This window comes from Procambarus clarkii, chromosome 80 (genome assembly GCF_040958095.1).
Source record: "Procambarus clarkii isolate CNS0578487 chromosome 80, FALCON_Pclarkii_2.0, whole genome shotgun sequence".
NCBI classification, from domain to species: domain Eukaryota; kingdom Metazoa; phylum Arthropoda; class Malacostraca; order Decapoda; family Cambaridae; genus Procambarus; species Procambarus clarkii.
The window spans coordinates 13560562-13586182 of NC_091229.1; the positions used below are offsets into that span (position 1 = coordinate 13560562).

The window sequence follows — 25621 nt, forward strand, 5'->3', positions numbered from 1 at the left end:
CTTGAGGATCTTGAATGTGGTGATCATGTCCCCCCTAACTCTTCTGTCTTCCAACGAAGTGAGGTTTAATTCCCGTAGTCTCTCCTCGTAGCTCATACCTCTCAGCTCGGGTACTAGTCTGGTGGCAAACCTTTGAACCTTTTCCATTTTAGTCTTATGCTTGACTAGATATGGACTCCATGCTGGTGCCGCATACTCCAGGATTGGTCTGACATATGTGGTAAATAATGTTCTGAAAGATTCCTTACACAAGTTTCTAAAGGCCGTTCTTATGTTAGCTAACCTGGCATATGCTGCTGCTGTTATCCTCTTGATATGAGCTTCAGGGGACAGGTCTGGCGTGATATCAACCCCCAGGTCTTTCTCTCTCTCTGACTCTTGAAGTATTTCATCTCCCAAGTGATACCTTGTATCTGGTCTCCTGCTTCCTACCCCTATCTTCATTACATTACAATTGCTTGGATTAAACTCTAACAGCCATTTGTTCGACCATTCCTGCAGCTTGTCCAGATCTTCTTGAAGCCTCAAGCTGTCCTCCTCTGTCTTAATCCTTCTCATAATTTTGGCGTCGTCAGCAAACATTGAGCTTCAGCAAACAACAAACGTCAAACAAACAAATTGTGTGTGTGTTTGTGTGTGTGTGTGTGTGTGTGTGTGTGTGTGTGTGTGTGTGTGTGTGTGTGTGTGTGTGTGTGTGTGTGTGTGTGTGTGTGTGTGTGTGTGTGTGTGTGTGTGTGTGTGTGTGTGTGTGTGTGTGTGTGTGTGTGTGTGTGTGTGTGTGCGTGAGTGCGTGCGTGCCTGCGTGTATCCATGCCAGGCGAGTGTATAAATAAAGCAACAACGGGTGCCTGCCTCACTCCCCCAATGATCACCGAGAGGTCGCCATGGCAACATTCTCAGCCATCCTGCTGTCGGTGCTGGCGCTGGTGACGGCTGCCCAAGAGATTCAGACACTTCAAGATCTATCCAACACGCTGCTCCTCAACCAGCTGGCAATGTCCAACATGCTGGCTGAACGCGACTCCGGAACCAGAGGTAAGGAGACTACTGGAGCAGCTTCACAGTCACGTAGGAGCTACTGAAGTTTACTGCGGTAAAAATTTTAATCCAGTTGAACGATTGAGCTGTTGTTGAAGTGTGGTGTGGCGGTAAGTGTAGTTGAGTTGGATGATAGTGCTGGTGTTGGAGTGTGGTGTGGCGGTAAGTGTAGTTGAGTTGGATAATACAGCTGGTGGTGAAGTGAAGTTCACTGATTATATATCTTTAAATTAAATTTTTCTTTTCTAGTCAGTACCTTGGTCAGTTACTTGCTTATTTAATTACAATTTCCTTCTCAATAGTCGTAATAATTTGTCAACATTATAACCTAAGCTGATCACAAAGTTATCTTTAAGATAAAAGACACCGAACATTTAGGATATAACAGACATTGAAGGTTCAGGAGATCACGGTATTGCAGGTTTAGGAGACAACAGAAGGATATAAGACAGAAGCGACCAAGACTACATAAACTACTGTTAATACCTCTATTCATTACCGACCATGTTATTGTAATGTTGTTTTCGTCGTTTATATTTCAGTAATAAGAGAGTGGCTGAACGACCTGCAATCAAACATTACCTCCGGTGAGTGGCTCTTGCCTTTGTACACTTGTTCTTAATTTGTTTACGTCAACTACTCACAAAATGGTAGGTTGCAATCTGGCTCATTTCTAGTACACTTTGCTAGTGTGGTGTGGCAGAAGCACTCTGAGGAGCCAGACATTATTGAAGGACTACTTAACTGTGTATTGGCATTTCATTTGATATGTATATAGTGTACTGAGTACGTTCTTTCTCAGTTAAGAGTTCATCCTCTTAACAGATATTCCTCTTCTGGGTGTCAAGCGCCTCGACCCGTTTGAGGATCACTGCTCTGGAGGACCATTGAAACTTTTACATACCGATTTATTAACAAATTCTAGATGAATAGATTATTGTTTAATAAAGTGATTTTAAACGACCCTTCTTGACTGATAAATGTCAATTTTATAAATATTTCGCTTTCAAGATCTTAATCAGAAATTATTCACATAATTTGTTTTCCCTTTCCAGAAATAGCGGCTTTGCAGAACGTTGTTAAAGCTAATGGTGTTCCCCAAGATGCTGGTAAGGGTAATACTGTTCCCCATGGTGATAGTGAAGGTTATGGTGTTCCCTAATATGATGATGAGAATTATGGTGTTCCCCAAGATGATGGTGAGGGTTATCGTGTTCTATAATATGATGGTGAGGGTTATAGTGTTCCCCAAGATTCTGGCAAGGGTAATAGTGTTCCCCATTAGAGACAAAGAAGTTATAAAACAGCATCACTATCAACAACATTATCCAAAAACTTCACGACGAAGTTCAAAACTGCTCATCATTGCCACCAGCAGTGACCATAGGAGGTTGCACACACTTAAAGTCATCTGTATTAAGGGGCGTTCACTATTGATGAATACGTAAATTCATTTGACATCAAATATTCACTTGTCTGATGGGCCTCTTTAGCATTAAGAGAAGGCAAATGTCGTATTCGAAAACTGTTCCCCTTGTTCACCTGACCTTGTAGATCACTTGGTCACCTGACCTTGTAGTTCCCTGGTTTACCTGACCTTGTAGATCCCTTGGTCACTTGACCTTGTAGTTCCCTTGATCACCTGACCTTGTAGTTCATAGGTCTCATTAGCTAAGAGCTTACCTCACCGGAGCACAAGCTTGACATGAAAGCCAGAAAGAGATCTAACGTAGAAAGAGAACGCAGACGACACTATAAACGCAGGAAAAAAATAACGGAACTGCTTATGCAGACACGAATTTCCCGTCAAAGAAGGAATAATTTAAATAGGGAGATTGAAGAAATCGAGCGGAAATTGAAACACTCATATGAAACTGAAGAAAGGCAGTTAGAACAGAAAGCAATTCAGGAAATAAAGAAAAATCCAAAATATTTCTTCTCATATGCGAAATCAAAAGCAAAAACCACTGCCAGTATTGGACCTATTCGTACAAGTGAAGGTTTATACGCGGAGGATGACAAAGAAATTAGTGAAATCCTAAAAAAGCAGTATGAGGACATGTTGAGCACTCCAATAAACAACATGAAGGTGGAAGATCCAGACAATTTCTTTATGCGGGATATTCAAACCCCTGTAAATATAACTGATATAAACACGAGCGCACTAAATTTTGAAAAGGAAATTGAAAACATGCCCATGCACTTGGCCCCAGGTCCAGACTCATGGAATTCAATATTTATAAAGAAATGCAAAGTGCCGGTAGCACAGGCACTCAGTATAGTGTGGAGGAAGAGCTTGGACACGGGGGAGATACCAGATGCACTTAAAGTAGCAGACATAGCCCCTCTACACAAGGGAGGGAGCAAAGCATTGGCAAAAAATTATAGACCAGTTGCACTAACATCGCACATCATAAAAGTATTTGAGAGAGTGATTAGGAGTCAGGTCACCAATTTCATGGAGACCAATGACCTTCACAACCCAGGCCAACATAAATAAATAAATAAATAAATATGTTTATTCAGGTAAGGTACATACTTACATACAAGTGATGTTACATTAATGGATTGATATATAGATAGAGCTAGTACATACAATGCCTAAAGCCACTATTACGCAATGCGTTTCGGGCAAACATGGATTTCAAGCGGGAAGATCGTGCCTCTCACAGCTACTTGAGCACTACGACAAAGTCACTGAGGCATTAGAAGAGAAACAGAATGCTGATGTGATATACACGGACTTCGCAAAGGCTTTCGATAAATGTGACCATGGCGTGATAGCACACAAAATTAAGTCAATGGGAATAACCGGTAAAGTAGGACGCTGGATACTCAGTTTTCTGTCAAACAGGACTCAGCGAGTAACTGTCAACCATATAAAATCTAGTCCAAGTGCAGTGAAAAGCTCTGTACCTCAGGGTACAGTCCTTGCACCGCTGCTTTTCCTTATTCTCATATCAGATATAGACAAAAATACAAGTCACAGCTTCGTATCATCCTTTGCAGATGACACAAAAATCAGTATGAAAATTACCTCGGCTGAGGACATTGAAAAACTTCAAGCTGATATTAATAAAGTTTTCGACTGGGCATCAGAAAATAACATGATGTTTAACAGTGATAAATTCCAGGTACTCAGGTACGGTAAAAATGAGGACCTTAAACATAATACAGAGTACAAAACACAATCAAATATACCCATAGTAGGAAAACAGCATGTAAAGGATTTGGGAATAATAATGTCTGACGACCTAACGTTTAAGGAGCATAACCAAGCAAATATTGCGACAGCCAGAAAAATGATAGGATGGGTTACGAGAACTTTCAAATCCAGGGATCCCATCACAATGGTTGTACTCTTCAAGTCACTTGTGTTGTCCCGTCTTGAGTACTGCTCAGTACTCACTTCCCCCTTCAGAGCAGGAGAGATTGCTGAAATAGAGGGAATACAGAGAACATATACGGCACGCATAGACGCAATAAAGCACCTAAATTATTGGGATCGTCTCAAAGCCCTCCAAATGTACTCACTAGAAAGAAGACGAGAGAGATATCAAATAATATACACCTGGAAGATACTGGAGGGCCAAGTACCAAATCTACACAGTAAAATAACAACGTACTGGAGTGAACGACATGGAAGAAAATGTGGAATAGAACCAGTGAAGAGCAGAGGTGCCATAGGCACAATCAGAGAACACTGTATAAACATCAGAGGTCCGCGGTTGTTCAACGTCCTCCCAGCAAGCATAGGAAATATTGCCGGAACAACCGTGGACATTTTCAAGAGGAAACTAGATTTATTCCTCCAAGGAGTGCCGGACCAACCGGGCTGTGGTGGGTATGTGGGCCTGCGGGCCGCTCCAAGCAACAGCCTGGTGGACCAAACTCTCACAAGTCGAGCCCGGTTCTTCTACTCTTCTACTCCTTCTTCGGGAGTACTCCTTCTTCGGGAGTTCTTCTACTCCCCAAGCCCGGCCTCGGGCCGGGCTTGGGGAGTAGAAGAACTCCCAGAACCCCATCAACCAGGTAACCAGGTATGACCTTCATGACAAACTACATTCTACTAAAAATCTTAAGTAATGTTTCATTGAATATAAAAGCCTCGACATAAGAGTTGCCTAATATATTCATCTGCATGAGTCGTGTGCTCTGTCGCCCACAGGGGTCGTGGAGTGCGTGGCACCGTTTGTGGACGTGTATGGTCACTGTATCTTGGTGGAGACGGCACTGACGGGAACTTGGGAAACAATGAGACGTCACTGTCAGCAGAAGGGCGGCGAGATTGTCAAGGTTGACTGTGGCAACTTCATGTATTACCTCGTCAGGTACCTTCACAGTAACGGTGAGTTCTTCAGCTCAAGACCTATGTCGTTCCTGAAAACTGTATTATAGCATAATAATTTCCCTCTGATAATATTCACCTGTTCTTCAATATGTCCGCAGGTCTGGCTAAGTTGTCTTACTGGGTCGGTGGGAGAGATGAAGGCCACGAGGGATCTTACTTCTGGACTGATGGTACCCAGGTCAAGATGGGAACCCCCTTTTGGGGTGACGGCCCTAATGACAATATTCAGGAGCCCGACGGAGGAACCTCTCAAAACTGCATATTTTTGTACAAGGAAGAACATTATTTTTTCTTTGATCTTCCTTGCCACGAACTTCGTGGAGTTATTTGTGAGAAACTGAAATTGCCTTAAATTGCCATAGCTGCCTTCTATCCTTGAAGTATCAGCTGCCTCCTGACCTTGGAGTAATACTTACCACCTGACCTTGGAGTAACTCTTACCACCTGACCTTGGAGTAACATATACCTCCTGACCTTGGAGTAACACCTGCCTCCTGACCTTGGAGTAACACTTGCCTCCTGACCTTGGAGTAACTCTTACCACCTGATCTTGGAGTAACTCTTACCACCTGACCTTGGGGTAACACATACCTCCTGACCTTAGAGTAAAACCTGCTCCCTGTCCTAGCACTAACACTTGACTTGTGTCCCTCGAGGAGCACCTCCGAGACCTGGCAGGTCATCACTAGGACCAAGTGTGTACCCTGGAGCATTTATCTAATACAATATGTAATAATAAAGTGATGAGCTCTTTGATTCAAATGATAAATTATAATATACATGATTCATGAGAAAATAATTTGAGGTTCCAACTTGAACAACACATGAGCACTTCTCCAAGCTGTACAAAACATGAGCACTCCTCCAAACTGTACTGTACATGAACACTCATCCAAGCTGTACAAAACATGAGCACTCCTCCAAACTGTACAAGCACATGAGCACTCCTCCAAACTGTACAACACATGAGAACTCCTCCAAGCTATACAACACATGAGCACTCCTCCAAGCTGTACTGCACATGCACACTCCTGCAAGCTGTATTGCTCATGAGCACTCCTCCAAGCTGTACAATACATGAGCACTCCTGCAAGCTGTACTGCTCATGAGCACTCCTCCAAGCTGTACAGCACATGAACACTCCTCCAAGCTGTGTTACTCATGAACACTCCTCCAAGCTGTACAACACATGAGCACTCCTCCAAGCTGTACTGCTCATGAGCACTCCAAGTGTACAGCACCTAGGCATTCCTCCTAGCTGTACTGTTCATGATCACTTCTTGAAGCTATATTAATAAATAAGCCAATTTTCCTTAACCTAACCCTTAACTAGGGGCCTTATCTTCCCTCCCCTCTTTCCTCGAAAATTAGGGTAAATTATGGATAATTAAGGTGAAAATATAGTTTCACATATTATCCAAATTTATCCTTATTTAACCCTAATTTATCTCTAATGAACCCTAATTTATATAATATTATCTTTATTTATAAAATATTATCTTAATTTATGTCACATTATTTAAATTTAGGTCATATTATCTTAATTTATGTCCTATTGTCTTAATTTATGACATATCCTAATTTATCCATATTTGACCTTTATTTATGTTATATTATCTAAATTTATCCCTAATTTATTCTTATTTATGACATATTACCCTAATTTATAATAATTTAGAAAATGTAGAGGAGTCTTGTCTTCTTTTATGTGCTAGCCATATGCTGTATTGTGCCTACCAATTTTTGTCAACTACCATTCAAGCTGTCATTGCAATCAATCTTAGCTACCTATGTGCTTTAATATACTGTACCTACAATTTTCTCTCATCTTTTTTTTTCTTGCCATGTAACTGTTATCATTTTTTTTTATAAATTTTGCAAGTATTTACCTACTTAAAATTTTCTTAGACTAAGGACCTGCCCGAAACGCTACGCGTGCTAGTGGTTTACAAGACTGTAATTACCATTTTATGTATCCTCACATTCCCAATGTACCTTCTTGTATATGCATAAATAAATAGATAAATAAATAAATATATAGAATAATTTCCAGGTAAAGGAGGGGTGGGGGTTTATAAAGCCCTTAATTATAGGTTAGGTTAAGGAAAATTTGATTATTTAATGATATAGATATAGTGAATCTTATCGCTTTCCTAAGAATATGTGTAAAATGGAGTTCAGACCGAGGTGTATAAAGTTAGGTAGAGGCTGGTTAAGTTGAGCCTATGAAGAGAAAATGCCCAATAAAAACACATTTCCATTAACCCGGGTAATTGAGGTTTGGGTTGGCTGGCTTGGTTATATTGATGTAAAAACAAACAAAAACAAACATGGCTAAGAATAAGATGCAACACTGAACCAAGATTCCGGTATCAGAGGTTAGGTCCAGGGCGGTTGGGTTGATGTAAAAAACACTTTCCCAAAAATGACGTTAGGTCAAGGCAGGTTAGGTTCATGGTTGATGAGTCCATATCGAAAACAAAACATTGCCAGGAATATTGAACAAAGATCCTGGCAGGTTAGGAACAGGGTATCTGAGTTGATGTGTAAAATAAACACTTTTCTAGCAATACAGTTGCAATATTGAACATAGATCCAGGCAGGTTTAGCACAGGGCAGTTAGGTGCATATTCAAAACAACACTTTTCTAAGAATATAGATACAATATTCAACAAAGTTCCAAGCAGGTTAGGTACAAGTCATTTAGGTTTTTTTTATCCAAAATCAACCCTTTCTTAACAATGAAGTTGCAATATTCAGCAAAGAGCCATGCATGTTAGGCACATGTCTGTTAGGTTTATAACCCAAATTAACACTTTCACAAGAATATGGCAAATTAAAGGTTAGGCCCTAGGTGGTTATGTTGTGGTAATATGAGAAAAATGCCATGTAACTACAAGGTAATATTACACACTTGTGTAATACTGAGTGAAAATGTGTGTTTTATGCTGAGTGTTATAATTTCGTCTATTTTTAGTTTATGTATAAGTGCAACATTGCGTGTGTGTGTGTATAGTGATTAATTGATGTGATATAGTGATTAATTATGTAATTAATTGTTGTATCTTAGTACGACTTTTATCTCAAATTATTATTAAACTGATTTTTATATTTCAATGCATCATAAACACCATGGTTCAACCATATGAACTGTATATAGGTTAGCATTTAATCATGTAATTACGATTTTTGGTGTGTTTGAATAAATAAGGGTAGTTAACAATATTTTTGGACTTGCTTGAATATTATGCTTACTTTGCTGATTGTCATGCATCAAAATGAATTAACAGTACAAAAGTTTAAGATCACTTGGGGTAAATGAGCTGTTGGGATACTGAAATCATGTTCTTAATACATTCTAGGAATTAATATGTTATCAATTACATCTGACTAAATGGGGTAAAGGTGGCAAAAACAGGCTATTGTCTAAGCATGTATGGATTGTGGAGTATGTATGTATGTATGTATGTATGTATGTATGTATGTATGTATGTATGTATGTATGTATGTATGTATGTATGTATGTATGTATGTATGTATGCATGCATGTATGTATGTATGTATGTATGTATGTATGTATGTATGTATGTATGTATGTATGTATGTATGTATGTATGTATGTATGTATGTATGTATGTAAGTATGTATGTGTGTATTGTGACGGTGTCCCACGCCTATATTTCTCCTAACCCAGCTTAAAGAGTCATATCTTCATAAACTGAGCGTTCTCTGAGATCCAGGAAACATTTTCATATATGTGAGAGTGTGGAGAGTTATCAGGTTGACTGTGAAATTGCATTTAAGTTTGATTATGCAAGGGGCTCACTCCCTTTTGAGTCACAAGATGGCTCCGAGCCATTCTGTTTCCCGCCAAAGCGTTGCGGCGCCTGCCGGCACCTGATTGGTCAGGTAGGATCACGTGCCGGAAGTGACCAATGACGAGAGCTGTCGGGCGGTGTGACGTCACAAGGAGGAGGGCTCCTAGGGCGGCTGGCGCCTGGGTGGGCAGAGTACGTCACGGACCCTCACAAAGTGAGGACGCGTTCCAGTGAGCTCCCGATCTAGAGGCCAGAGAGCCCCTACCAGTGGATTAAAGCATCACTTTGATACTGCAGACATCCCGTGGAGTGCCAAGAAGCAAGGATTGGCCGGGCTGGAGAGTCAAGAGCTCCATTATCAAGAGTCTGCAGCAGGGACGAACGTTGGGCTGGAGACGTCTGGGACGCCCAGCGGACCACGTTCTACATATCAAGCGAGTAGTGACGGCCGGGCCGAATCTACTGAAAGTAAGGCAAGGGGAAGCTGTACTGGACTGCAAGTGTGTCTACAGTGCCAGCGAGAGGAGGAGGACGAGGACGACAGCTCAGGTACCTGACTCCAGTACCCCGAAGAAGAGGAGGACAGTCCCTGCTGTGTGAGGACGGCAAAGACGCACTACTATGAGGACGACTGAGGAACTCGTGTGTATGGGAACTAATCAACGAAAGACCAGAAGCCAGGACCGGGAACACCAACATCCCTCGCCAGAGGACGAGTCAGCTTCGTAATGGAATGAAGTAAGGTAGATAGTTATCCCTCCTTTTACCCCTTTGATCTAGGCGAGCTAGGATATTCTGTATATCGTGAACATTTCTTGTTACCATTTATTGTCTATATGATAGTGTTAGGCTAGGAGCCAAGTAGCTCATGTAGGCATGAGTTGGTGGTGGAACATAAATATATAGATGCGGTGACGTCAGTGTATCTGGAAGTAGTGGCTGGTTTTCAAGAAGCCAGAAACGAACTTTGAATCGTTCAGCTGATCATGTTGCCAGAGGCACGAGGTGTGTTCCCGCCGATCTGACAGTTGGACCCAGCCAGCTGATAGTGTTGCCAGAGGCGCGAGGTGTGCCCCGCTCTCTGACAGTTGGACCCAGTCAGCTGATCGTGTTGCCAGAGGCGCGAGGTGTGTGCCCGCCGACTGACAAGTGGACCCAGTCAGCTGACCGTGTTGCCAGAGACGCAACGAGAGGGGTGTTGCCGCCATCAGACAATTCCACCTATATTATTTCCTTATGCAAATGTGTATATTTTCTTCAGTAAACTTTTAATCTTACCAATGAGTTTGAGTGAGCCTCCATTCTCTAGGGCCATTTTGAGTGAAACCATTTATGTCACCTTGCACTGCACACGAGATTTCATCCATGATTTAAGATAACTAATGAGACCACTGACGTGTCGCTGGGACACGAGTATAAGCACCCAGCTGGTGACCTAGAGCAGACCAAATAGAGATAGAGAGAGTGTCCCAGTGTCAAGACGGGCAGGTTCAGGTGTGATACAGTTGGACTTGAACCTCTCCACTCGCTAGGGGTATATATAAGGCCAGCCCTTAGTAGACTTGGGGGCCCTGGGGCGAGCAGTGGCGCCTGGTATGGAGGGGCGAAGATCCGCGGGAACAGCCCCAACCATATAAGGTAGGAAGGGGTGAGAACCTTGACAGTATGTATATATGTAATTTTTAGTGTGTGTATGAATGTATTTGTGACTGTTGCTTTAGAAAGCAGGATAACTAATTTGTGGAGAAATATTAGGATTTTTGAGGTCTTGGAATGAATATAGTGACTAGTCCCCAGTTGAGTTACCAGATTTAGAAATTGCGGTACGATATTTGGGCAGCTAATTAGGTTAAACATAGCACTGCAAAATAAATGATTTACAGTTGAATGTGTGTTTTTGTGTAATTTTTAGAGGTTTGTTAATGCCAGTAACTCTGCTCACAGACCAATCGCACAGAGTTGCCAAATGAACGATAACAACCTGTGGAATATAGTACATCATTTTTCATCAGGGTGTTATCGTTATTGTTGTTGTGTAGGAATCAATCAGACTCAGAAATGGTTGAGTAACTGCTGTAAATCTCCCGGCAATAATCCAGTCACTGTGATTACTGAGATTGTCATCTAAAACATTGTGTTTCCCCATTGTAGTAGTTTTGTTAAAACTAGAATTTAAAGTAATAATTATAATACAAATAAAAAAAAATATATAAATGCATATTCTTAAACCGTTGATGAGGTTAGATTTGGGTTGGATAGTTTTATTATTTGAAGAATATTATTATTAAATATAACACCACTGGAGTTATAATTAAATTCAGAGATAACACTATCAATGGAGTCCAAAAAATGTGTAAGTACTTCATTCATAATGATGTACTGCCAGGAATCTTAGCCAAGTATCCAAAATTTGCTTACTGTAGGTGCAGCCCAGTTGATTGTATGACTGTAAAGCTGCCACCCAGTTGGGTGGGTGAGTAGAGAATTTGGTGACAGATAGAGCCACCTATGTAGGGCAATCAGATAAGAAAATCAGAAGCGGAGTGCCACATAGAGCCACTCCATATTAGGTCATCCGAGGTGTGAGTGGTAGCAGTCGAAAAACAGTGAAGATAGGTATCTATTATGTACCGCTATGATCATGTTCATTTATACAGTAAAGTATGACAGTATATTTAAGTAAAAAATGAATTTATCTGTATAATAAACACACACAGGTGAGTGCCAGTTACGCCCCCACATTCCTCTATGGGACAGGTGTAAAAACAGGTTCCTCTCAGTAGGGGTGGTCGCCCGTACCCTTCCTCGCACCTAATGACCTTGACTTTACCGTAACAGAGTTCCACACCCAGTGGGGTTGTGTGGGTCTTATATAAGAGTATTTAAGGAGTACTAAATTATAAATCTCCCAGGGGTTAAAAAACTCAAAGAATTTATTAATGCTTTATTAGGTAAAAATCACAAATGATGTATAAGAAGTTAATTATGATAGTTAATAATTGTAGTTATGGATTCCTCACTCTTATTCCTCACTCCCCTCCACCTCCCCATCCTTATCTGAGTAGAATTCTGACGTCTCCCCATCTGTGGTGAGTGGGGGGAGGTCTTGACCCCCCCCCTCTCTTGGGGGTGTGGAGTGAGTTGGGTGGTTACTTTTTGGTTGAGTTTCCTTCTCCCCCGCATCTGAAGTGTTCTGGGAAGAGATGAGGGAAATAATTTATAGTGAATAAAGGTTTTTATAGGATTATATCTTTTATTCGAAAAATATTCTATTTCCTCTAAGAACGGCTAGTACATACCTCTCCCCCTGCAGGAGCGACCTTGTGTCCTCTACAGCAGGCATCATCAATTAGGCTACGTAACAGCATCTTGTTTGGGGCAGACCCCCCACGTAGAATTACTACTCTACAAATGTGGATGGGTCCCAAGAACTGTACTGAAAAAAATAAAGAGGTAAAATAGAGGATGTACAAACTTTTTATTGTGGGGAAAAAAATATAAATAAATCTTTACCAGAAAGTGAGGGTAATACTAACCAGGCCCTTCAAGGACTTCAATCTTCCCTGTGGGTGTTTTTGGAGAGACACCTTCCATTTGTAGGATGAGGAGGTCGGAGGTCTTCTGGGGTAGGTTGTGGGGTGAGAGGGGTTTTTATAGGGGGTAATCCCCCCCCCTCTTGTTAGGTAGGTTGCCTAGCTAACAAAAATATTATCTACACCACCTATAAGAACCAACCCCTACACCTCTACAAAATGTCCTAACATAATGATGTTTCATAGGGAAATATCGTCTCGCATAAGCGAGGGCTCGTTTATCATTTAATTTTAAAGTAACGCTGGAAAATACATTATGTAAGTAATGTACTGTTGAAGGCAACCCCAGGTGGCTTATCCTGTGAACAAACATGACGCAATATAAGCCACAGGCAAGAGTAAAATCACTCTGGAGTCTGTACCACATTCCAAACGCCTCTGTTATTTTGTTAGTTTTAATATATCCCTGAAAATAATGCCCATAAGTAACCGCCGACATTGCATAACTATCGAAAAAAAACATTCGATGTTTAACTTTATCAACATAAATAGCTACCCAATGTCCCATAGTTAATCTGCAGTGTGATGGTAAAATATTAGTTATGAGGACGATAGGTTTTCTTGATGAGATATTTAAATGTTCTATTTCGTCTGCATTATAACAACCTAGGTAGAGCGCTCGATCCCCTAGATTATTTTTTAAATTAATATTTATATCATAACAATTCATTATGTTTTTAAGCTCGCACGTCACATAGAACAGTTCTCGATGGAAAATACCCCAGTCGTTTCCCCAAACAGTAAAACCAGTCTGTTATATGTAACACTGCCACCAAATTCAAGCTCCATACACAAGTTGCCAGATTTCTCCACAGGGAGGGAATCCTTTGTTTGAATGGTGGTTAAGTCAAAGGCGAATATTGATCTCCCCTTATTAAAAGTGTCATAGCCTTGTAGTGAATCACCCTAATGTCTTCAAAATTTCGTAATATAGGCGGGAATAATGAATGTCGAAATCACCACCAATTCGGTAAATTGCATTATTGTTCAAATACATAGCAATATTTTTCAGCTTTGCATTTTCAAAATATAATCCATTACCTTGGTGAAGGCCGGCATAATAATTCATTGTTACTATAACCATATATATCTTGTGCGGAATTATTTGCGCCCAAGGCTGATCAATTAAGAGACTAGTTTGATTCCCCGCTAGGACATATGTTTTAGAAATGGTTCTATTGAAAGTATAGCTTATAGGGTCAGGGGATGCTAACAGTGAGCTGTTTAAGGCTAGGTAGGCACTTGGGTAGGGGAACACTTGTGTTACCCATAACTTAGCATAATCCATATGCAAGCGATACTTAGAGCCATCGTCCACACGTATTTAGCACCCAAGCATGTGGGGAGAGCTCCAATCTTAGACGCACATCTATATTATCTAATATGAATTGGTCTAGGGTTGTTACGTCCAATATTAGGGGAAAACACATTGACAAACCTTTACCTTTTAAATCAGACATAAATTTTTTATCCTTTGCGGTTGCTCCAGTAAAAAATGTATTAGTAAATTCGTTAGGGATTATACCGTCATCACTCCAGTCCCTACGAAAGGCTCCAATTCTCCCCAAGGAAGACATTTTTGATTGAGGCAAGGAGGTAATTAATTTAATAAACGACCAATAATTAAAATTAGAATTTGTTTCAACTACCTGCTCTCCTAAAAACACCTGAACACCTTTAAACAACAACATTGTATTTGACAACCCATTCACAAATTCCACATGGTCATCCTCTTCCAATTTTGTGGTATCGTCATCTTTCGTTATAGATACCTTAAAATCTATAACAATATTAGTTAGATCTAAGAAGGCGCCTTGGGTTCCAGGGATGTGGAATTCTAAGTAATTATCCCACAAACGTTGATTAATGGGGAGGTTGATAGGTAGAATGTCTATTTGCTGCGTAGAGGCAATTGAACTTTCCACATTACGTATTCTGTTACTTCTAGGAAATTGGTCAATAATACTGGAGCTATAATATTCTAGTGGTATTTTCACCCCAGCTCCACTAGCCTCCGCCATGATCTCCTCCGAAAGGTGAAGTATGACTGCTTACTATAGTGAAAATACGTCATTTTTATACCCAAGACCTCGTTTACATTTTTTATTTTTATTTTTTATTCTCCTAGAGAGTCTTTTAATTTTCCCGCCTGTTACCAATTTCTTCCCCACAGTCTTAAGAGCATCAATACTGTGAGTTCTCAGAGCGCTCTTTACATCCCGTTTACCACTGGTTAAATCACCAAGAACATTTTTCCCAAAATCGATAGCACTCGGTGTTACAGCTTTCATGAAAAATGGTATGGCCCGTCGAGCCAAGCCAGCCAAGGTTCCAAAAAAAACACCACCAGATCTGAGATAAGGTGCTTGGAATGTACGTATGTCATTCATCGCTTCCCCTCTCATCCCTTGTCTCCTAGAGAGAGGAGAGAAGATCTCCCCGAATTCCTTTTGAGAAGGTAGGTGGAATGGTACACGCATTCCGACACCTCTTCTTATAATAACCGAAGTCGTGGGTAAACACTTCTATATATATTTATATTTATATATATAGATTATATTGCTATACTTTAGGGCGGATATGCAAGACTGCTGTAACCGACCTCCCATCTTCAAAACTAACCATTCGCCCAAACTGATCTGTTATTTTAATACTTTCTCCAACGTGTTAGTATTAAATATCTTGTACACTAGGGGATGAGCCCCTCTAGAATATGAGTCATGATAATTGATTGCATCTAAGATATTTACAATCTGCCCTCCATATCGTTCCGGCTCGATGACGTCACTATAAATGAGTAAATAGTCACAACCTCCATCATTGTCTGGGGGGAATGAGCCCACGACCTTGGAGGCTGTTGTAATGTCATCTGATTTTGCCCGATAAATGGTGTATTTGCGACCGCTGTCAAAACCAAGTACATTAGCTATTCTGTGTTTAAATTGAAGGCTGAGAGAATATAACGAGCAAGTACCTTAATTGTTAAGAGTTGAAGCTAGTAATACCCGCTCTAAAGATTGGTCATAGGTGAGGATTGGTTCTCTATCTGAGAAGTATATTTTGAAATCACTCCTGAAACTTAGTTTCGTGTCAGTGATTATTTGCCGGCTAAGCTCACCCGTGATGAATGTGATGTTTCTGGATAATATGTTGGTTTTGGGGAGGAAGGTATAAATTAGGTGTTCTGGGCTTTTAGAAAGAGTTCCACGTTTAAAAGTAGCATAGACATCTATGCCAGACTCCCCCTCATCCTTGATGATAGCATGTAGGAGTATGTTGACTAAAGCCATTTCATATTTAATGGAAGGGTTTAAATGTAGTGTGGGGATGGTGTTTGTAAATGCTGAACTTGTGTTGTTGTATATATCTTCTTGGTCGAGACTAGTAAGATATATGTAATGTTCCTCGGCCATTATTCACTTATGTACTGATTGGGGGATATATGAGAGAGGGGTTTTTGTATGATGGGGAAATAAAACATTACTTATATTTTATTTTATTAAACTACAAAGGAAATATTTGTTTTAAAGAACTACAACAGGGGAATTATTCCCACAACAAATTACATATAAAGAACAGCTGCTGTTGGTGCTGCTGCTGCTGCTGCTACTGCTGCTGCTGCCACCGCTGCTGGAGCTGTTGGTACCGCTGACACCACTGCCATCGTTGTTGGTGCTGCTGCTGCTGCTGCTGCTGCCACTGTCACCACCGCTGGAGCTGCTGTAGATGTTGGTACTGCTGCTGCTGTCGTCGCTGCTGATGATGAAGCTGCTGTTACTGTTGGTGGTGGTGCTGCCACCTCTTCTTTCCTGGGGGGGGGGGGGAGGTGGTTACAGCTTTCGTTGTTTTTTTCGGTGGGGAGGATAACAGGAATATTTCCTGTGACTCTCCATCGAGGATGGTGTCGATACGATGATTTGTGTGGGGGTCGAAGTCAATAGTGGTTTCGATCCGTCGTTTGGCTGTGGTAGATGTTGTGGGTGGAGGTGGGGCGGTGGTGGAGGTGGAGCTGGATGAGTACTCTTGTAGATGTCTCTTCTTCCTGGGGGTAGGTGGTGGTGCTGGTGGTGTAGAACGAGAAGAGCTTCCTGGGGTGGTGGCACCCTCCCCCACCACAGCGTCTAGGGTGATAGTTTTACTATCACCCTCTCCTCTGGGATCATCGATCAGGAGGGGTACCATTGATGGGGTAACAGCAGTGGGACGTTTGAGGATTACAAGCTCCTTGTTATGCTTGCTCAGTTCGTGATGAAGTGAGATCAGCATGGATCCGATGTCCTTGTGCCAGTTGTCCATACCATCACGGGAAGCCCCTAAGCCATGGGGCACCTCCAGTTGAAACATGGTTGGGGTTCTCACCATTAGATTGCCCACTTTTGTTAGGGCAGTTTTGAGCCAAAAGAGCCTGTTCTTAGCAGTATCCAGGGTGACGTTGGTGATGTAGTGGGTGTCGGCGGAAGACTGTACTTGCTCCTGAGCTATAGGGTTGGACTCGAAGGGTGCACCTGCACCGAATGCAGAAATTAGCGCCACTATGGTGGGCCGGAAGAAGAGTACTGGTTCTTCGACAATATCTTGACCGTCTGAGGGGTAAGGGGCTATCTTCACTTCAATGTCCCCTGGGGTAGACCGACAACGTATTGTGGCCCTGTTGACATTAGTCAGACCAACACGTTCCACACGGGCATAATTATAACACTTCCATATTACACTTGCCAGTCCATAGGGACGCACAACGGCGGCGGGGAGATCATAGACAATAACATCACCGACCCCAAAGGCGTGGGTGTCGGTGATGTCGTCGTTTATTGTCTTGATAGATGATAAAGACATGGCGAAGGGCGGCTGTGAGGAGCGTGTCGACAACTATAGTGACCAGGAGTGATGGAGGGGGACCTTTAAATACACCTGTGTCTCCACCTGGAGGGAGAGGAATGTAGGGGTGTGGGGTAGAGGCCGCCTTCCTCACCTTATAAGCCCATAGACACTCCGCCCAGACTCGAAGGCTGTAATCTGGTCTCGATGTTGGAGGGTTAATTTATCCATTTGCCATATCTCCGTCTGGATTTCCTGGCATGAATATTCTTCATAACGTTTCACCGTTTCTCCAAATAACTTAAAAAACCGTTCTGGAGGGGCACTCAACACAAGACGGTCATAACAATCCCACAATGCATATATCAATCTACTTTTGTGTTCGACATACTTGTAGTAGCGCTGAGTAGCAACCAACTTCTTTAATAGGGGAGATTTGTCTTCTGCAGGTGGAGGTGAAGTGGGTCTGGAAGCTTGCTCCATGGTGCATACACAACTGAATATGGTGGCGTTTAAGATGTGGTTCATATAGGTCTTCAATACGGCTCCCAATGGTGTCTCCTATGGATGCCCCTCCCCCTTTTAACTGTGATCTGGCGCGATAATTACGTATGAAGGTTGGGTCTACGCCAGCCACCTTCAGTAAAATCCTTACATCCTCCTTGTCAGTTGTCCTAAATTGTCCTTTAGTAAAGGCTAAAGTTTTAATTATATCTAAAATATTTAAATTTTGCACAGGCTTTAATAAATTTCCACGGCTATCCCATATCACCTGTTGGCTGTTTTGTTCAAACATGTTCAATAATGTTTTGACATGTGGAATTTCCTCAATTTTAAAATTCACATTTATTAAGTTGTCCAGACTTGGATTTTGGCTCGTGATGGTGACTTTATGAGGAGTGTGCCCAGCAACAATTAGCCGCATTTCGGGTGGTAGAATGGAATGTTCCCTATTTTTTTTTTTTTTTAAGGCGATGGTCGTACCAGCCGGCCCGCGTTGTTGTTTTTTTAAAGAGCGGCGCCCGGGCGTCGGCGGCGGGCTCAATGACATTTAATGGTTGTCTGACCAGCCCCGCCTGTCTGGAGGAGTTATAAGGATCACAGGAGCTACCGTGGCAACACCGCCCACAAGCTGTTGTTGTCAGGCGAGAGGAGGGATCGAGTGTCCACTTCCCCCACTCCCCCATCACCATCGCCAGAGTCACAGGTGGGGTGGTTACAGCTACCGCTAACATTATTACTTGAATTGCTTTCGTTTTTTAAAGAGAAGGACTTACTTTCACCATCATCGCCGCTGGGAGAGGGCAGACCCACCACATTAAGAGGGGATGGTGTGTTCTTGTTTTTATTAAATAAATATTTTTCGGCTATGAATCGTGGTACCAGACAATATTCTTTCACCATTTTTTTCTCTTGTTACTTATTTACATAATTACCTAATTAGGGAGGAAATTAACGATACAGCCAAAGGTAGCAGAGCTGCCAATATAGCCCCACCTCGCCTAGAGGTTAGAATATTCTTCTTCTTGTACAGTGGAGTTTTCTTACGTGCTACAGAACGAATGTCATTCTGATACCTTTGTAAGCCATTAATTATTTGCGGTTGAACCGGGATGTTTCGTTTCAGAAAATTGGCAAAAATTTCACAAATTGATTCAATTTTCTGCTGTTTTAAAGCCATGATTAGTTTATTCCGCTTCTTGGGTGATAAATTGTTTAATAAAAATAACAATTGATGATGTTTCTCTACGAGAGAGTCCTGATGAACTGTCATATTTTTTTTAAATTTGACGATGTCTTGAGCTTTAATCCAGCTATTGCTAGAATATGGGTACCCTTTCCACTTGACAAAATATTCTCTGTGTCCTTTCGATGTTTTCCTAGACTGTAATATCGTTATAGGAAAATAGTCTGGAAGGGATGTTGGGATCAATTCTTGCTCATAAAACATGCCACTGACCGGCTCGTTGTTTAAATCTTTGATTTTATATGTCGGGATTGGATGTGTTCTGTCAATATGTGACACTAGAAATATTTCTTCTGTATTTTGGAGCCAAAAGCCCTTGTGAAATATATTCCTACACTTTGCCAATCACACATGCTGCCCAAGGGGCAGCTGTGGACTGATGGGAGATATGGGGGAGTCATTGTTTAAATACATGACCTTAAACTGTCTTCGTATATCTTCAATATTTTACAATTTATGAATGGCATGAGGAGTATTTTTTAGTATCCTGTGGAATGTGTGGTTGTACACGTCCACGACTTTTGGGAGGATGTGGATGTATTTTAATGAATTAGCTTGGGTCATATAATTATACAGTTTATGTTTTAAAGTTTTGATGGCCCGCTCCACTATGCTAGATTTCATTTCCGAAAATACACTATATAATTTAATATTTTTCTTATTAAAATAATATTGAACTGACTTGTTGTAAAATTCTCTACCTCGGTCGGTGAATATCCGCCTTACACCGAGAAACTGAGGAGTTTCCTCTAATATCTTCTTTAGAGCGACTAACACATCACTCAAATTTTTTGTTTTTGAAGTTTGAGTCTGCATTAGGCGAGAATAAACATCGACACAAATTAAAATATATTTAACACCATTATTGTATTTTTGTAAACTACAAAAGTCCTCTAGGTCACAGGCAATTATGGTACGAGGCTTAGGAGCTAATATTTTCCGTCGGGGGAACCTAACTAAATTTCTCCTATGTAAGGTATAAGATCGCTCTCCACGAAGAAATTCCTTCACATCTGCAATACTGATGTTGGGGTCATTAAGTCTGGCAGCCTTATACAATTTTTGAATTGATCCTGTGAAACCACCCAAGCTAGAAATGTCATTATAGATGGTGGTAAGAATTGACTGTTTCTGTATCGTTAGAGACATTTTTTTTATTACATTTGATAAACAATTTCACACCGGTCTTCATTGGCGATGCTCGTTCGTAGTTGTAATGCCTCAGGAACCGTCAGATCGACCAATAAATAACCATACTTGCTCTGGGATATTGCCCGACGGTATATTTCAACGAAATTATTAATAGTTTTTCGACCATATAACTGGCCACTTAAAATTTCAAGTTGGGTTATGTCTCTCTGCTTCATTAATATATAATGGCTACAATTCAGAGTTATTGTCCTGGCATATTTCCTCTGGGGAAACAAATTTTGACTAATTAGAATTACGGAAATATTACCGTGTCTCCCTCGGGTGAAGATATTGGCTATAATTGGACTCTGTATGGCTTCCAGGTATAAGTCGTCAATTATATACAAAACTGACTCATTTGAAAAAGGATCTTTATACTCTAATGGGTTAATCAGCTCCTGGGAGAGAGTAACCTTGTTTCGCAGAAAAGGGATGTTTGAAAGAGGATGTTTTGTATTATTTGCAGTTGACACTAAATTTTTTGAGAATTTTCCATGGTATTTACCACATAAATTTCCCACTAGAGACGTTTTCCCAGAATTGCTAAATCCGGCTACAAATATTCTTGCTGGGTGGTGGAAAATATTAAGTTGCTCTACTGTGACAGAAGTACACTCCTCCATATTTTTCCCATAAATGGTTCAATTACCTATGGGCAGTCACATATATATATATATATATATATATATATATATATATATATATATATATATATATATATATATATATATATATATATATATATATATATAATTTTTTTTTTTTTTTTTTTTTTTTTTACAATGAAAGGGAGTACCACCTCTAGCTGGAAGAAGGGGGACCCATAGCCTCGGAGGAAACCACGCATAACGCATTAGAGGGAATGTTTAGATCCCCTCCAATACAGTTTCTGTGTGCTTTTCTCCTACCACCCCCTTCCTTTTTTTTATTTTTTGTGCTTTATTATGCATTTGATGGTTACAAGATATACATGGGTTGATACAAAAATAATAATGCAAAAAGGTGCTTAAAGGTTATGGATCTCTTGAAAAACACAACAATGGGAAACATTGATGAATGTCACAGACGGGTTCGATCATTGTTGCAAGTCAAACACTTCTTCGAATTCCTCTGAAGTTGGACTAGTGCCCAAGACGCAACAGGCATTTCCCCTCTGAATCGCAACACTGAGGCGCTGGAACAAGAAACTTTTTGCTCTCTGGTCTTTTGTAGCGCTGATCAATTTATATATATATATGTGTGTGCGTGTGTATTCACCCACCAAGGAACGCCACACCCTCAGGGCATAGCCAGTCCTCCTGATGTTTTTTTTGTTGGAGAGGTCCCCTAGTGATGACCTCCAGACGAGAAAAAAAAAAATTCTCTACAGCAGGCCTAACCCTTTTCTTACATAAAGGGCTGAGAGGTGTTGTATGTGGCAATGCCGCCCCCCTGTTCTAAGTCAATAAAAGGACGCTACACCTCCCCCCCACCACGTATTATTGAAATAGTGTCGAAACCGACCACTCTCCTCCCCGTCTAGGCTAAATGTAAGTAAATTAATATCTACTTCATATATGGGATATATATATATATATATATATATATGTCGTACCTAGTAGCCAGAACTCACTTCTCACCCTACTATGCAAGGCCCGATTTGCCTAATACGCCAAGTTTTCCTGAATTAATATATTTTCTCTAATTTTTTTCTTATGAAATGATAAAGCTACCCATTTCATTATGTATGAGGTCAATTGTTTTTTATTGGAGTTAAAATTAACGTAGATATATGACCGAACCTAACCAACCCTACCTAACCTAACCTAACCTATCTTTATAGGTTAGGTTAGGTTAGGTAGCCGAAAAAGTTAGGTTAGGTTAGGTTAGGTAGGTTAGGTCGTCGAAAAACAATTAATTCATGAAAACTTAGCTTATTAGGCAAATCAGGCCTTGCATAGTAGGCTGAGAAGTGAGTTCTGGCTACTAGGTACGACATATATATATATATATATATATATATATATATATATATATATATATATATATATATATATATATATATATATATATATAATATATATATAAATATATATATATATATATAATATATATATAATATATATATAAATATATATATATATATATAATATATATATATATATATATATATATATAAATATATATATATATATATATATATATATATATATATATATATATATATATATATATATATATATATATATATATATATATATTATTAAATATGACCGAAAAAGTAAGATTAATAATTCTAACACGAATTTTCTCTATCTTTCTTATGTTTCTTTTCACTGTTGATGGTAATTCAAAGATCAATTCTCCAAAATTCATTTTTATTTCTAGTCTGACGCGACACTTGAGCGCGTTTCGTAAAACTTATTACATTTTCAAAGACTTTAGCTTACACATACACAACTGAATAGAACTCACACATCTTCGATTTGTTTATATCTACATTTGAGTGAGGTGGATGGGGTGAGGTGGTATTAATAGGGTATTAAATTCCTAAACACAAGACAGAACACGAAACAATGGGTATTGAATGGAAGTGATTTGTAGAAAGCCTATTGGTCCATATTTCTTGATGCTTCTATATTGGAGCGAAAAAAATACACTAATATATATATATATATATATATATATATATATATATATATATATATATATATATATATATATATATATATATATATATATATATATATATATATATATATGTCGTACCTAGTAGCCAGAACGCACTTCTCGGCCTACTATGCAAGGCCCGATTTGCCTAATAAGCCAAGTTTTCCTGAAATAATATATTTTCTCTAATTTTTTTCTTACGAAATGATAAAGCTACCCATTTCATTATGTATGAGGTAAAAATTTTTTATTGGAGTTAAAATTAACGTAGATATATGACCAAACCTAACCAACCCTACCTAACCTAACCTAACCTATCTCTATAGGTTAGATAGCCGAAAAAGTTAGGTTAGCTTAGGTAGTCGAAAAACAATAATTCATGAAAACTTGGCTTATTAGGCAAATCGAGCCTTGCATAGTAGGCTGAGAAGTGCGTTCTGGCTAATAGGTACGACATATATATATATATATATATATATATATATATATATATATATATATATATATATATATATATATAACTGAAAACTCACACCCCAGAAGTGACTCGAACCCATACTCCCACAACTGGTATGTACAGGGACGCCTTAATCCGCTTGACCATCACGACCGGACATAAGGAAGTGATAGCCGAGGCTATATGAACCACTTCCCCGCCGGCACTCGGATGGTAATCTTGGGCATAGCATTTTATCAAATCACCTCATTCTTTGGGGCACACGTGAGGAACACAAATGCAAACAAGCCTGAATGGTCCCCAGGACTATATACAACTGAAAACTCACACCCCAGAAGTGACTCGAACCCATACTCCCACAACTGGTATGTACAGGGACGCCTTAATCCGCTTGACCATCACGACCGGACATAAGGAAGTGATAGCCGAGGCTATATGAACCACTTCCCCGCCGGCACTCGGATGGTAATCTTGGGCATAGCATTTTATCAAATCACCTCATTCTTTGGGGCACACGTGAGGAACACAAATGCAAACAAGCCTGAATGGTCCCCAGGACTATATACAACTGAAAACTCACACCCCAGAAGTGACTCGAACCCATACTCCCACAACTGGTATGTACAGGGACGCCTTAATCCGCTTGACCATCACGACCGGACATAAGGAAGTGATAGCCGAGGCTATATGAACCACTTCCCCGCCGGCACTCGGATGGTAATCTTGGGCATAGCATTTTATCAAATCACCTCATTCTTTGGGGCACACGTGAGGAACACAAATGCAAACAAGCCTGAATGGTCCCCAGGACTATATACAACTGAAAACTCACACCCCAGAAGTGACTCGAACCCATACTCCCACAACTGGTATGTACAGGGACGCCTTAATCCGCTTGACCATCACGACCGGACATAAGGAAGTGATAGCCGAGGCTATATGAACCACTTCCCCGCCGGCACTCGGATGGTAATCTTGGGCATAGCATTTTATCAAATCACCTCATTCTTTGGGGCACACGTGAGGAACACAAATGCAAACAAGCCTGAATGGTCCCCAGGACTATATACAACTGAAAACTCACACCCCAGAAGTGACTCGAACCCATACTCCCACAACTGGTATGTACAGGGACGCCTTAATCCGCTTGACCATCACGACCGGACATAAGGAAGTGATAGCCGAGGCTATATGAACCACTTCCCCGCCGGCACTCGGATGGTAATCTTGGGCATAGCATTTTATCAAATCACCTCATTCTTTGGGGCACACGTGAGGAACACAAATGCAAACAAGCCTGAATGGTCCCCAGGACTATATACAACTGAAAACTCACACCCCAGAAGTGACTCGAACCCATACTCCCACAACTGGTATGTACAGGGACGCCTTAATCCGCTTGACCATCACGACCGGACATAAGGAAGTGATAGCCGAGGCTATATGAACCACTTCCCCGCCGGCACTCGGATGGTAATCTTGGGCATAGCATTTTATCAAATCACCTCATTCTTTGGGGCACACGTGAGGAACACAAATGCAAACAAGCCTGAATGGTCCCCAGGACTATATACAACTGAAAACTCACACCCCAGAAGTGACTCGAACCCATACTCCCACAACTGGTATGTACAGGGACGCCTTAATCCGCTTGACCATCACGACCGGACATAAGGAAGTGATAGCCGAGGCTATATGAACCACTTCCCCGCCGGCACTCGGATGGTAATCTTGGGCATAGCATTTTATCAAATCACCTCATTCTTTGGGGCACACGTGAGGAACACAAATGCAAACAAGCCTGAATGGTCCCCAGGACTATATACAACTGAAAACTCACACCCCAGAAGTGACTCGAACCCATACTCCCACAACTGGTATGTACAGGGACGCCTTAATCCGCTTGACCATCACGACCGGACATAAGGAAGTGATAGCCGAGGCTATATGAACCACTTCCCC

General features: G+C 40.7%; 1 protein-coding gene and 1 long non-coding RNA gene across 2 annotated transcripts; one reads left to right on the forward strand and one right to left on the reverse strand.

Moving 5' to 3' along the window:
• The first annotated feature begins 858 nt into the window (after positions 1-858).
• On the forward strand, positions 859-10484 carry LOC123746347 (tetranectin-like). Its single transcript, XM_069314763.1, has 5 exons — positions 859-1035; positions 1581-1625; positions 2094-2153; positions 5207-5386; positions 5488-10484. The coding sequence occupies exons 1-5, from the start codon at positions 885-887 to the stop codon at positions 5739-5741; spliced, it is 690 nt and encodes a 229-aa protein (XP_069170864.1). The 5' UTR covers positions 859-884; the 3' UTR covers positions 5742-10484.
• Positions 10485-11426: 942 nt separating this feature from the next.
• Positions 11427-12828, reverse strand: LOC138357757 (uncharacterized). Its single transcript, XR_011225135.1, has 3 exons — positions 12744-12828; positions 12507-12643; positions 11427-12400 (listed from the first exon to the last, which is right to left on the reverse strand). It is a non-coding gene; the product is annotated as an uncharacterized lncRNA (long non-coding RNA).
• Positions 12829-25621: the final 12793 nt, after the last annotated feature.